The sequence below is a fragment of the Mercurialis annua genome, linkage group LG1-X (genome assembly GCF_937616625.2).
Source record: "Mercurialis annua linkage group LG1-X, ddMerAnnu1.2, whole genome shotgun sequence".
In the NCBI taxonomy this organism is placed as follows: Eukaryota; Viridiplantae; Streptophyta; class Magnoliopsida; order Malpighiales; family Euphorbiaceae; genus Mercurialis; species Mercurialis annua.
This window is the reverse complement of record NC_065570.1, coordinates 60,114,637-60,128,281: the sequence shown is the minus strand read 5'-3', so window position 1 is coordinate 60,128,281 and position 13,645 is coordinate 60,114,637. Positions and strand designations below refer to the sequence as shown.

The following is a 13,645-nucleotide window of genomic DNA, read 5'->3' as shown; positions in this document are numbered from 1 at the left end:
ATGATTTAAGAGACAAGGAGTAAATCACAGTATGAATGAATGAGATGCAGATTTTCGAAAACTAGTTTGATCTCTGCTCAAATTAGCTCCCCCTGAATTTGTGCCAAACTAATTTTCAAGAGTTTCTTTAACTTCTTTCTAAAAAACAACTGCACGAAGACTCTTAATCAAATTATCTTGATAGAAGCAAAAAGTGGATAAGATCAGTTAGAATACATAAGACTTATAGCAGAAACAGCCATACTGAAAAGATAATGTAGAAAATTCTGCAAGCAAATGGCATTCATATATATAAGAGCAAGAAAGAAAAAGCACAAGTATTTACTCCCCCTTTTTGTCAGACATCAAAAAGAGTAAGGGGAATAAACAAAATAGCATGGATAGGAAAATAAAATGAAGCATAAGCTATCTTAGCAAAACATAAAGAGCATAGTTTTAAGGGAAGATAAAAAGTGCTAAAAATCTAGAAGCAGCTAGATTAATCTTTTAACACAGCAGGTTTGTCCTTGGAACCTATTTCACCAGGTGAGATCTTTGCGGTTTCAAACTTGGTGGATGAACGGGTGGCTCTTTTAGAAACAGAAGGGGGAATGCTGGACTGAACAGCTTTTGAGATAGGAGAATCAATGTTCAAAGGCTCAGTAGTTTCTGGATCAGCTCCAGAGATACTTCTCACCACATCAGTACCTTTTGATTCCTTCTCAACTTGCTTTAATGGAGATAAGGCAGGGATAGGAGCAGTTGGAATCATCAAGTTCAGAAGCTCCTTTTTCATCTCAGTGAGCCATAAATCCAAGCTTTCCCTTGCAGCTCTATCAAACATCTGAAATTTGTCAGCTAGGAGAGCTCTAGCTTTAGCTTCAGATGTGTCCATATTAGCCTCAGTGGAAGCAGCTTCAACAGTCTTCTTAGTTTTGCTAGTCTCTCCTTTTGTGTTGTCCCCCAAAGTTGTCTGCTCAAAGTCCTTCTTTGTTTCAATGTCTGCTTCCTCTGTATTTTTCCCAGTTTCCATAATGGCATCAATGTTGTAACTTGGAAGCTCCTGTGAGGGAGTTTTTGAATCCTTCTTCCTGTGAGCAGTTTCTTTTGGAACACCATGCTTGGTTAACACAATTTTTCTTCGGATTGGAAGCTTTGGAATTCGAGTACTAGTTGCCTTGATCTGGATGGCTTGATTCCTTTTCTTTTGAAGAGCTTCTTGCAGAGTCTCCATGTCTTCTGAGTCAGTCTTCTCTGAATTGATAGAGTCAGAAACCTCCAAAGCCAAATCTTTGCCTTTTGCAGATTCAAAAATCTCTTTTTCTGAGGATTCTGCTTCTTCTTCTGAGTCCTCCTTTTCCTCAGAGCTAACCGCTTTCTCAGATGCCTCTTCTGATTTTTCCTTTTCCTCAGTCTTATCTTCACCACTTGCCAGCTCTTCATCATCCACAAACTGAGTTGTTTCAATTTCTTTGGACTCCTTAAATTTCTTTGTTTTTGACACAAAGCCTTGACCTATAACATCTGACTCCTTCAAAGCAGTAGAGACTGCCTTTGACAAGTTTACACCAATATGATCAAACAACACAGTTAACAACATAGCATAGGGCATACCTTTAGATTTTGAAGAGTTGGTGAGCAAGTTCATGATCAAGTAACAAAGGTTGAACTTCCTTTTCTTAACAATGTGCCACATCAAACACAGCTCAATACTACTCACATAATCAAGAGAGCCTGACTTTGGGGCAATGAAAGCAGTAATGAACTTGTGTAATACCCGAAAGTTTGTACTTAGAGATGCTGAAGAAACATCTAAAAGCCCAGCTCTTTTTCCTTCACAGATTTCCTTTTTGAATTGATCCTCCTGAAAGTCTGAAGCTTTCTTGATCTCACTCTTCTTGGCTATTTTAGCTCCTCTGTTTGGTATTCCAAAAGCTTCTGAAAGAACATCAAGAGTGATGGTAAAGCTTTTACCTTTGAGAGTCACCTTAAAGCTGTCTTCTTTTCCCACAGAGAGTGTAGAGAAGAATTCTTTCACCAACAGAACATACATCACCTCTTTGATCTTTAGAAAGCTTAACCATCCTTGAACTTCGAACCATTCTCTGAAAGGCATGTCCTTTTTCCCAAAAAATTTCCAATCTATAAACTTTGGCCGGATCAAAGTGTTGACAGCCATTCCTCCTTCTTCCTTCAACCCTTTGCTTTTGACTGAACTAGCTCCTTCAGTTTTTGCCTTTTTCGAAGTGGGAGTCTTTGAGGTAGACCCATCAGACTCAATGACAGCAGCCCTTTTCCTTCCTTTAATAACCATTGCAGTCGGTTGAGAGAAGATGCAAGAATCAAGTGAGACCGATGTGTTGAGGAGTAACTCTAAGGGATTTGAACTTTAGAAATAAATCAGTCAAGTGATTTTCTTTTTAAAGAAGAAACCAAAGGTGGTTCCTTTTTGAATTTTGAAGAGCTGATCCTGTGGAGATTGCGTGTTATCAAGGATATTCACAATAAAGGGAGATCTTTCCACGTGGCAGAGATAGGAGGCAAGGACATATTACCGTTTTAAAGAGAAGTCTAGAAGCTAAAGATCCGTTAGAAACAGTTTTATCCCTTTTTACCAGCATGCTTCGAAATTTGAAAAGATAACTTATGATAATTTATTTTTCAAATTTCTGCTATTTGAGCTCAAATGACAAAACTGATCTCTTTTAAAAAAATAGCTACACCTTTTTTTTTTTTTTTAATATAATAACTATTAAAGATAAGATTATAAAGATGCAAAAAAAAAATAATTCAGAAAAGAGAAGTAGCACAGATTGATTGCTAGAAGAAATCAAAAATAAACTGAAAAAGCATTTAAAACCCAAAAACAGGAAAGATATTATTTTGAGCAGAAAAAAAATGCAGATGCATGACCAATCAACTTTCTAGGATCATAAGTCCTATCTCTCTACGAATCCTGCAAAAAGTTTCTTCATTTAAGGGTTTAGTGAAGATATCAGCAAGCTGTTTTTCAGTTGGAACAAAAATTAGCTCAATGTCATTAGCTTGAACATGATCACGAATGAAATGATGTCTGATTTCAATATGCTTAGTTCTAGAATGCATGACAGGATTTTTTGTCAAATTGATAGCACTGGTGTTATCACACATAATGGGAATCTTGGTGTACCTCAGGTTGTAATCTTCTAGCTCTTGTTTCATCCAGATTATTTGAGCAACACAGCTTCCAGCAGCTATATATTCAGCTTCAGCTGTGGATAAAGCCACAGAGGTTTGCTTTTTGCTGAACCAAGAAATTAGTGCATGACCTAGGAATTGACATGCTCCTGAAGTGCTTTTCCTGTCTGTTTTGCTTCCTGCAAAATCAGCATCACTATATCCCACAAGATCAAATGAGATATCTCTTGGATACCAAAGACCAAGTTCTTGAGTACCTAGAAGATATCTAAGAATTCTTTTTACAGCAATAATATGAGACTCTTTAGGATCAGCTTGAAATCTAGCACACACACAAACACTGAAATGAATATCAGGTCGACTGGCAGTTAAATAAAGTAATGAACCGATCATACCTCTATAGAGTTTGCAGTCAACTGATTTACCTTTTTCATCTTTCTCAACTTTGAAGGTGGCACTCATTGGAATTTTGGTAGCTTTAGCTTCGGTCATTTTGAACTTTTTGAGAAGTTCTTTGACATATTTAGACTGAGTAATGAAAGTACCATCCTTGCATTGCTTGATTTGCAGACCCAGAAAGAAGTTAAGTTCTCCCATCATGCTCATCTCAAACTCATTTTTCATCATGTCAGAGAATTCTTTGCACAAGCTATTTTTGGTGGATCCAAAAACTATGTCATCCACATAAATTTGTACAATGAGAATATCTCTGAGTTGCTTTTTGATGAATAATGTTTTATCAACTCTCCCTCTGGAAAAACCATTTTTAAGCATGAAGTTGCTTAATCTTTCATACCATGCTCTAGGAGCTTGTTTTAGCCCATACAGAGCCTTCTTTAGCTTGAACACATGATCAGGAAACTCATAGCTTTCAAAACCTTGAGGTTGTTCCACAAAAACCTCTTCATTCAGATAACCATTTAGGAAGGCACTTTTTACATCCATTTGCTGTAGTTTGAAATTCATGTAGCTGGCATATGCACAAAGCATTCTTATGGATTCAAGCCTTGCAACTGGAGCAAATGTTTCATCATAGTCAATGCCTTCAGCTTGATTATAACCTTTAGCCACAAGTCTTGCTTTGTTTCTGACAACATTGCCTTGATCATCAAGTTTGTTTCTGAACACCCATTTAGTTCCAATAATGGTTTTGTTCCTTGGTCGAGGCACAAGATTCCACACTTCATTTCTCTCAAACTGATTCAGCTCCTCTTGCATAGCTAGAAGCCAGTTTTCATCTTTCAGCCCTTCTTCTATTCCTTTTGGCTCTACTTTTGAGACATAGGCTATGTGAGCTACATTGGCAATCATCTTTTTTAGCTCACTCCTAGTCATCATTTTGTGAGAAGGACTAGTAAGAAGATTTTCTTGAGAGTGATACTTGTGATATCTCCATTCTCTTGGCAGATCCTCATTGCTGTTAGAAACAGCTTCGTTCTGAAAATTAGCTTGATCAGACTGCTCATTAGTCTGGTTCTCTGTTTCTTCAGTTTCAATTTGTTCCTGATTTACGTTCTGTTCATCCAGGATATTTTGCTGCTGATTCTCTTCTGAGTTGTTGCTGTTACCTGTAAAGAGTTCATCTCCAGACAAATCTCTACTGGGTAGAGGATTGTTAGTTTCTTTAAAGACTACATGCATGGATTCCTCAATAAGAAGAGATCGTTTATTAAAAACCCTATAAGCCTTGCTGTGCTCAGAGTAACCCATAAAAATAGCTTCATCAGATTTAGCATCAAATTTTGCAAGATGAGTTTTATTGTTATTATGAACATAACAAATGCAGCCAAAAATTCTGAAGTAACTTACATTGGGTTTTCTTCCTCTCCATAGCTCATACGGGGTCTTTTTCAGAGTAGACCTTACTAAGGCTCTGTTCTGAATGTAGCAGGCAGTACTCACAGCTTCAGCCCAGAAGTACTTTGGTAGATTAGCTTCACTAATCATTGTTCGAGCCATTTCTTGCAAAGACCTATTCTTTCTTTCAACCACTCCATTTTGCTGAGGAGTTCTGGGAGCAGAGTAGTTATGAGATATGCCTTGAGAGTTGCAGAAATCCTCAAATTTCTTATTTTCAAATTCCTTTCCATGATCACTTCTAATGGAGATGATTTTGAGTCCTTTTTGATTTTGGAGCTTTTTACACAGAACTTCGAATCTCTCAAAAACTTCATCTTTATGAGTTAGAAATAGTGTCCACGAGTACCTGGAGTGATCATCAACAACAACAAGGGCATAGAATTTTCCTCCTAAGCTAGAAGGGGTAATTGGTCCAAATAAATCAAGATGCAGCAGCTCTAAACAATTAGTAGTTGCAATATGACCAGAGGATTTAAAAGAAGATCTAGCATGTTTACCTTTTAAGCAAGCATCACAAACATCGTTTTTCTCATAGTTCAGTTTAGGCAAACCACGAACCAGTTCCTTTTTAGAGAGTTTAGAAATGAGATGCATACTAGCATGTCCTAATCTTTTATGCCAAAGCCAACTTTCATCCATAAGAGATGCAAGACAAATATCAGGGATAGGAGAGTCATTGAAATCAACCAGATACACATTTTCAAATCTCTTACCAAAGAAGAGAGTTTTATTATTGTGTAGATCCTGTACCTCACAGTGAGTTGGTTCAAAGATGACTCTGTTTTGCTTATCACAGAGCTGACTTACACTTAAAAGATTGTACTTCAGTCCATCCACTAAAGAGACACCTTCAATAGATGGATATTTGCCAATAGCTCCAATTCCGATAATTTTAGCTTTACTGTCATCACCGAAGCAAACTGTTCCTCTATCCTTTAGTTTGATACTGGTGAATTTTGACTTGTCACCAGTCATGTGCCTTGAGCAAGCACTATCCATATGCCAATTTTGATCATCCTTGCTCCTTAGGCAGACCTGTAACAAATCAAGCATGTTTAGGTACCCAAACTGATTTGGGTCCTTCTGGGTTAGTGACTTTCTCAGGTTTAGTTCCTTTGACAACCCAGATAAGTTTAGTCTGAGATATTTTCTGTTTAGCTTTACAAAACTTCGAAACATGACCTTTGATATTGCAGTAAAAACAGGTGGCATGTGACATGTAAGGAATGAAGGTCCTTTTGGTTATGGTTTTGATTTTTGTGGGAATATTTTTTAGGAATGATTCCATTTTCTTTGGTTTGGTAAAACCTTCAAAACCAATACCGCCAGTATCTCCATAGGGACGTTGATTTCCCAAAAGCATGTTCAGATTAGCTTTTCCCTTAGTGAATTTTGCGAGATCTTGAATGAGAAGATCAATCTTCTTTTGCATAGCATCATTCTGTTGCAAAAGATTGATTCTAAGGTTGTTTGAAGTTTCAAGTTCCTTCTTTAGGAATGAAACCTCAGTTTCAGCTTTCTGAATCTTTTCAGTCATTAAGTCAAAATCCTTTTGCATTATGTTTTCTTTTTCAGTTTCATTGGCTTGAGAAATTTTGACATTAGCTTCAGAAATGACATTTTTAGTTTTAGCTTTCAGTTTGACATACTTCTTTGAGACAACCTTATAAGCCATAAAGATATCATTACAGTTATGAAGTAATTCATCATAAGATAAATGTTTTAGGTTTTCTACCTCATTGTCAGATGAATCAGCCTCATATGCATCAGTTTGACCACTGTTATCTCCGGTTTCAATTGCCATTAAACAGAGATTAGCTTTCTCTTCTGGTTTATCTTCATCTGAGTCATCAGAATCACTCCAAGCTGCTAGACCCTTCTTTGGTTTTTCAACTCTTGTTGATCTTTTCAGTTTTGGACAATCAGCTTTGAAATGTCCAGGTTTGTTACACCCAAAACATAAGCCATCAGCTCCTTCCAAATCTACTTTTCCTTTAATGAATTTCTTCATGTTGTTTCTGTATCGTTTGTCTCCCTTGCGATACATCTTTGAGAATCTCTTGGTCATCAGAGCTATTTCTTCATCTGAGCTGATTTGATCATCACTTTCAGATTCAATCTTCAGAGCCAGATCAGCTTTCTTCCTTCTTTCCTGAGCTATCTCCTTTCCCTTGTATTTCACCATTTCATGTGTCATGAGAGAACCCATGAGTTCATCAAAGCTGTAGTTTTTCAGATTTTTAGCTTCAATGATTGCTGTGGTCTTGCTTTCCCATTTCTCAGTCAAAGATCTTAATATCTTTTTCACCAGCTGTTCATCAGTAAAGTTTTCTCCCAAACTTTTGAGACCATTTATGATGTTAGAGAATCTGGAGCTAAACTCAGACATACCTTCATCAGATTTCATTTGGAAAAGCTCATAATCACGTTGAAGAAGATTGATCTTAGTTTCCCTTACTTGGTCGGTTCCTTCATAGGTAATCTGTAGTTTTTCCCATACATGTTTTGCAGTGACACAGTTTCTAACACGATTGTATTCACTGATGTCAAGAGCACAGTGAATCATAGTAATAGCTTTTGCATTAGTCTGTACCACTCTCCAATCAGCTTCAGTAAACTCAGTTTCATCTTTTCTTACTTCTGTTCCATCAGCATTGACCTTGGTTGGAGGAGTAACTCCATACAAGATGCTTTTCCAGCATTCAATGTCCTGTGACTGAATAAAACTTTTCATTCTGTTTTTCCAGTAGTCATAATTAGATCCATTGAATAGAGGAGGTCTAGTAATGGAATTTCCTTCTGGTAGCCCAGAAGCACTTAGGTAAGATCCACCATGAGTAGCCATTGATCAACTCTGAGAATGCTAAAATAGCAAGAAGCAAGCAGAGCCTGCTCCGATACCAATTGTTGGTCCAGATGGCTTCTCAAGAGGGGGGGGGGGGGTGAATTGAGAATTAAAAACTTTGATAAAAATAACTTATAAAAATATTCGAAAGCTAATGCAAGTATGATTAAAGCTAAACTGGAAATAAACAGATAAGCAGTAAACGAAGAACACTGAATTTTTATAGTGGTTCTGCAACTGCATACATCCACTCCCCAAGCAATACTTCTTGGGAATTCCACTATCCAGTTTCTTTTACGGGCAAGAAACAACAGCCTTGAAATACAGAGCTAAACACTACCCGTTCTAGTCTGATTTCCCAACCACTGGTTTTACCAAGATCCAGAAAACTTAAACCCAGTAAACTTATCACCTAGGTGTTTACAAAAACCTTTAACCAAAACTGTTTATGCAAAAATAACTCGTTGAATACAAATCAACCTATTAAGTAAACCGAGTTAAGTAAAGCATTAAATAATGAAGCTCAGATTTAAAACCAAAGAGTAAAAAGCATCTTTTAGCAAAACATTAAAACCTCCATTGAAAAGCTTTGAAAAGATTGTTTACTCAGAAATCTTGCTTAAGGAGAAAGGTGAGGAAGATGGTCTATTTATAGAAAACCTTTTCTCCAAAAAGCCCTCAGATATTTTCAAAGATTCCTTTAAAGATTTGCCACCTATCCAGTTTCTAGAAGCAATAGGAAAGAGAAAATGATTGCTTGTGAAGAAACCGTTGCACCAGAAAACAAGAGAATGTTTTTATTCTTTGTGTGTGCATGTGACTGAAAAGGACATTTTGATGATGTCACAATCTTTAAAACCGTTTTGATCAAAAGAGAATCAAAAACATTTTCTAGAGCTTCAGAATTTTAATGACTTTATTTAGCCCATTTACCTTTACAGATAAATCTATAAACTCTTGAGGCCCATTGTACTTGATGATCCAGACTTGTTCATACTTTGTTCTTTCTTGATCTTTGACTGTTCTTCTGCTTCCAGAATTAGCTTGAGCCTGGTTCTGCATTTACTCAAGTTCCACTGAATACTCCACATTAACCTTACTTCTTTAAAGTTTATGTTATATCAAAAAATAGGGGTAACCTTTAGCCAACAAAACCAATTGGCAATATTTTTATGCACAAGCAAACTGAACTATTTTTTGTTTTTCTTATCTTTAAGTAATAAAGAAGCATGTCAGATTATTGAGTTGATGATTAAGAAGTGAAACTAGGCTTAAGATAATCTAAGCATGTTGATAACACATTTTAAATAATATAATAAGAAACCCTACAAAATTTTGACTTTTTCTAGAGAATATTTTTGACTTGTTATTACAGTAACTTAAATTAATACAAATTGTTCGATTTAATTTAAATTTTGACCACTTATTTTTTTTTACTTAAAATTAGCTTTTCAAATATACAAAAAACTAAAGCAAATTTATTTATCTACCTGTAATTATAGTTCGTTTGTCAGTACACTATAATTTTATCAGTTTAATTTTTTTTTTACTTTTGTCAAATATTATTAGAATATTGTTGATCAATAGGTAGAAGTATTTAATTATACATAATTAGATTAGAATGCACTAATATACATGCATATAAATGTGTTAGCTTTAACTATGACGTAGTAGTTAGTACTAGTTAATAGATGGTTGAACCATCGCACTTATAAACTCTTTATATTTGTGTTATTTTAACAATATAAAATTACCTTAATAAATATATTCATGTTTAGTTTGTAACTGACGTGACACAATGTTATGCAAAGTCTAATAATTTTTGTACACGTGAACATATAATATTGCATCATGTAATCTCTAAATAAGTAGTAATTATATCAAACAAAAATCAAATGAATTTTTTTTATTAAACTACTAAAAAAATCAATTTTTTAATTTGCTGTTTTATTTTACAGACTCAAATCAAATTATATAGAGTTAAGTACAAATTAGCACGATTTGCAATTATAACAATAATTTTAAAATTTGACAAAATCAGTTATCAACTTTCATGTTTTTGCAAATCAGAATATCGAGTTATGAAAAATACTGGCGTGAGTATTATAGTATACATTGCTCCACTATTCATATCAGCGTTTCTTTAACGGAAAATATGCTGGTGTTTCGAGTTACCAAAATTTAAAAATTGATGACTAGTTTTTTAAAATTTTAAAATCTGTATTATAATTATAAAATACAAGTTGATTATTTATGCAATTAATTCTATAACTTAAAGATGGCAATATATGACTGGTACGTATATGGAAAAAGTTGAGTTTGCGGCAAACTGTTTGCCGATATTTTAGAAACATGTTGGCGCTTGCAAGTTAGAGACATGCCTTTATTGGTCTAAGAATCAAATAAATATAAATAAAATGTTGAGTCTCTGTTTCTGCATATTGTTTAATGTTTTTTTAAGTCTCTGTTTCTATATAGCCTCAGGTCATGCATATTTTTGGTCAATACTACGTATCATCATCAAGAACTCTTCACCAAATATTAGGGGTTGTAAAACAAGGGGCAAGAGCAAATAATCTCGAACGGACGGATTAAAAAGAAACACATAAATTTCTAAAAAAAAACAAACAAATTTCCTCGATCTTGATAAACCAAATCAATGAGCCATCTATGCAGAAACAATTTTTTTTCACACATCAAATTTTTGTTTTAAAGGCACATTAAATGGATTGTTCTTGTTATAAATCTCTTAAAGCATTGAATTATTATTATTTTTCCAAATCACAAATTTGCGATACAGAAACTTATTATTTATTCATTCACAACCTCTTCCAAATCCAACTAATTACTTATCTTTTATGCTTCTTTCTCTCCATGTTTCAATAACCTACAGCTTATTTGTTAAGCCCTAGCTTATTCAAAGGGCATATATGTAACATAAACTCTATAGTAATCCAAAAAGGAGTATTCAAATATTTACAGGGGTAAAATTGAATTAAAGTTTCTGTTTTGTCTTGATGAGAAAAACCTACCACTGCATGAAAATGATCTTTTCATAGGATCTGGACTTTTACGCAAACATTCTGCAATAGAAGAGGTACCTGTAATTTGTTTAAAAGAACTCAAACTTTCAACTGATGTCAAAAAATCCATTGAAACAGATCGTCTGATGAGCTGAATTTCACAAATTATCTCAAAATTTTCTTTGTTATGATCAGAATCAACCTCTTCTTTTGAATTTATTTCAGTTCCTTCGTCTGGTGCGGCTCTGTTATCGATTCTTTCTCGAAATTCTCTATCAACGTCGGAATTCTCCACTGGAGGATTCAAACTCTGGTTAATCGGAGCGGTTACAGAGTCGTTGATGACGACAAGAGCACGGCATAACGGGCAGTTAGTGTGAGACCTAAACCAAGTATCAATACAAGAGATGTGAAACGCGTGGTTACACTTGGGCAACAATCTAAGAGTCTCGTCTTGTTGAAACTCACTCAGGCAAACTGAACATTCATTGCCTTCAATCAACCCTTCACCTTTTTTGTACTTACAAACCGTAATCGAGTTGATAACCGACTGTTGCAAACCGGCGGTGGTTATAAACCAAATCGGATGGTCAACCGCGTGATTCTCGTCAACAAACTCTTCATCTGTGGTATCTCCTTCTTCATTCTGCGGCGGCTGCCTTGAACTGCACCAACCAGGACAGGATTTAGCTATGATGACGTAATAGCTAATCAGAAGGAAAAAACTGGCGACAACAGAAACTATGACGATCACGTAGGGTGATAAGTGGTGCTCTTCCGGTAAGAGCGGCGGAGGCGGCGGCGGTGGAGGCAAGAAATAGTAGTCGGAATAAGGATAACAGCTGTACGGACAAGCTGGATCGCAGAAATCAGGGCAATCAACGGTTTGGTTAGTTGCAGAAGGAGCTGGAAAGAGTTTTCTGTGCTTGATTGCCATTAAAGAGAGGAAGAAATTAAAATGTTGAATTATGAAACAAGTGAAGAAAAATTAGTAGGTTTGTTTTTGATATTTGGTTGCAATTGGAAGAGAAGAAATGAATAATTAATTAAGGATTTGATTAAGCTAAATGTCATTTTCAAGTTGGAGTAAAGAGTGAAGGGTGATGTAGTTGGTATGTTGGGCTCATAAGTCGTATCTAGAAGTTCCGTTTCTAGTTTCCTCTGTGCAATACAAATCTCATCAGCTTTCTGTCATTTTAAATATTTCTCTGTGTATATATAGTATCTCTTTGCAAGATTTAAGGGGCCGTTTGTTTTGAAGAAAAAAAAAATGGAAATCGGAATGGTAATGATTTCCATTATTTGTATTTATTTTGTGAAATTGTACTAGGAAATGGGATTGTGATACCCTTCAATGAGAATCACCTATTCTCTCCCTACCACATGGGAATGAACTTTTAGAAATAAGAATCAAAATTTAACAAAATATTTTAATAATAAATAATAAATATATTATCATTAAAAAAACTATTTTTAAATATTTATTTTAAAATATATTAATATTTTAAAAAAATTAATCCTTTCTAAATTAATTTTTAGTTTTTTAAAAATATTTTTTTAATATTTTTTGTATAAAAAAATATTTTTAATAAATATTAAATATTCTTTTTATTAAAGTTTATCTATTCTCATTCCTGCACTAATTTTAAACAAAACAAAAAATAAAAACAATCATTCTCATTCTCTTTCCTTCCCATTATGATTCTCATTCTGATTCCATTCTCAACCTTATACCAAACGACCCTTAAATTCTTTGATTATTAAGCCATTAAAACTATTGCTAATACTAAATTTTGATTTTTATTAATATAGATGAGGCTAGTATTTTTTTTGTCTTGACATGTTTGTTTATATTGAATTCGGCTTATATCAAATTAAAATATGGAGTCATTAATATAGTATAAGAAACAACAAACATATCTGAATTTAACTGGAATTTGCGGTGGCGGGAAAACTAGATCAGAAAGTCGAGATTGAAACAAAAAATTAAGTGACTATAGTTTCTAACTTTCTATGGACATTTGCATTGGTCTTTGATAAACCTCAATTTATTGTCTTCTTTGCACCAATAATATCTACTCCCTGAACTTTTTCTGCTTCTTAAGCAGCATTTCTATCAGTTAGTGAGCTAATCGCATTTTGGGTTGATAGAAGGACGTATCATTCAAGCCTTTTTATGCTTTTATTTAACCTCTTAAATTTAGAGGCCGTTTGGTTCAAGGTTGGGAATGGAAATCGGAATGGGAATCGGAATGAGAAGAAATGGAAATGGGAATGATTGTCTTCATTTTTTATTTGGTTCAAAGTGTAGGAATGGAAATGGGAATGAGAATGGAAATGGGTAAAGTTTAATAAAAAAAATTATTTATTATTTATGAAAAATAGTTTTTTTAATTTTTTAAATATTTTTTTGTATAAAAAAATATTTTAAAAAATATTTTAAAAAATATTATTTTAAAAAAATAAAAAAAAACATTTTTTTTAAAATATAATTTTTTTAAGTATATTTTAAAATAACTTTTTTTAATAATTATATATTTATTAATTATCATTAAAATATTTTGTTAAATTTTGATTCTCATTCCCAAAAGTTCATTCTCATGAGGTAAGGGGGGAATGGGTGATTCTCATTGAAGGATAATCACATTCCCATTTCTTAGTGTAATTTGACAAAACAAACACAAATAATGGGAATCATTCCCATTCCCATTCTCATTCCCCCTTTTTTTTCGAACCAAACAGCCCTTTAGTATAAAAGATT

General features: G+C 34.2%; 3 protein-coding genes across 3 annotated transcripts; all 3 read right to left on the bottom strand.

Annotated features, from left to right (window-relative positions):
• Positions 1-478: 478 nt before the first annotated feature.
• Positions 479-2,293, bottom strand: LOC126674183 (uncharacterized). The gene has a single exon (XM_050368592.1). It carries the CDS (start codon positions 2,291-2,293, stop codon positions 479-481), a length of 1,815 nt encoding a protein of 604 aa, XP_050224549.1.
• A 3,768-nt stretch (positions 2,294-6,061) lies between these two features.
• On the bottom strand, positions 6,062-7,861 carry LOC126674167 (uncharacterized). Its single transcript, XM_050368572.1, has one exon. The coding sequence runs from the start codon at positions 7,859-7,861 to the stop codon at positions 6,062-6,064; it is 1,800 nt and encodes a 599-aa protein (XP_050224529.1).
• Positions 7,862-10,649: 2,788 nt separating this feature from the next.
• Positions 10,650-12,079, bottom strand: LOC126678691 (RING-H2 finger protein ATL54-like). Its single transcript, XM_050373588.2, has one exon. The coding sequence runs from the start codon at positions 11,819-11,821 to the stop codon at positions 10,838-10,840; it is 984 nt and encodes a 327-aa protein (XP_050229545.1). The 5' UTR covers positions 11,822-12,079; the 3' UTR covers positions 10,650-10,837.
• Positions 12,080-13,645: the final 1,566 nt, after the last annotated feature.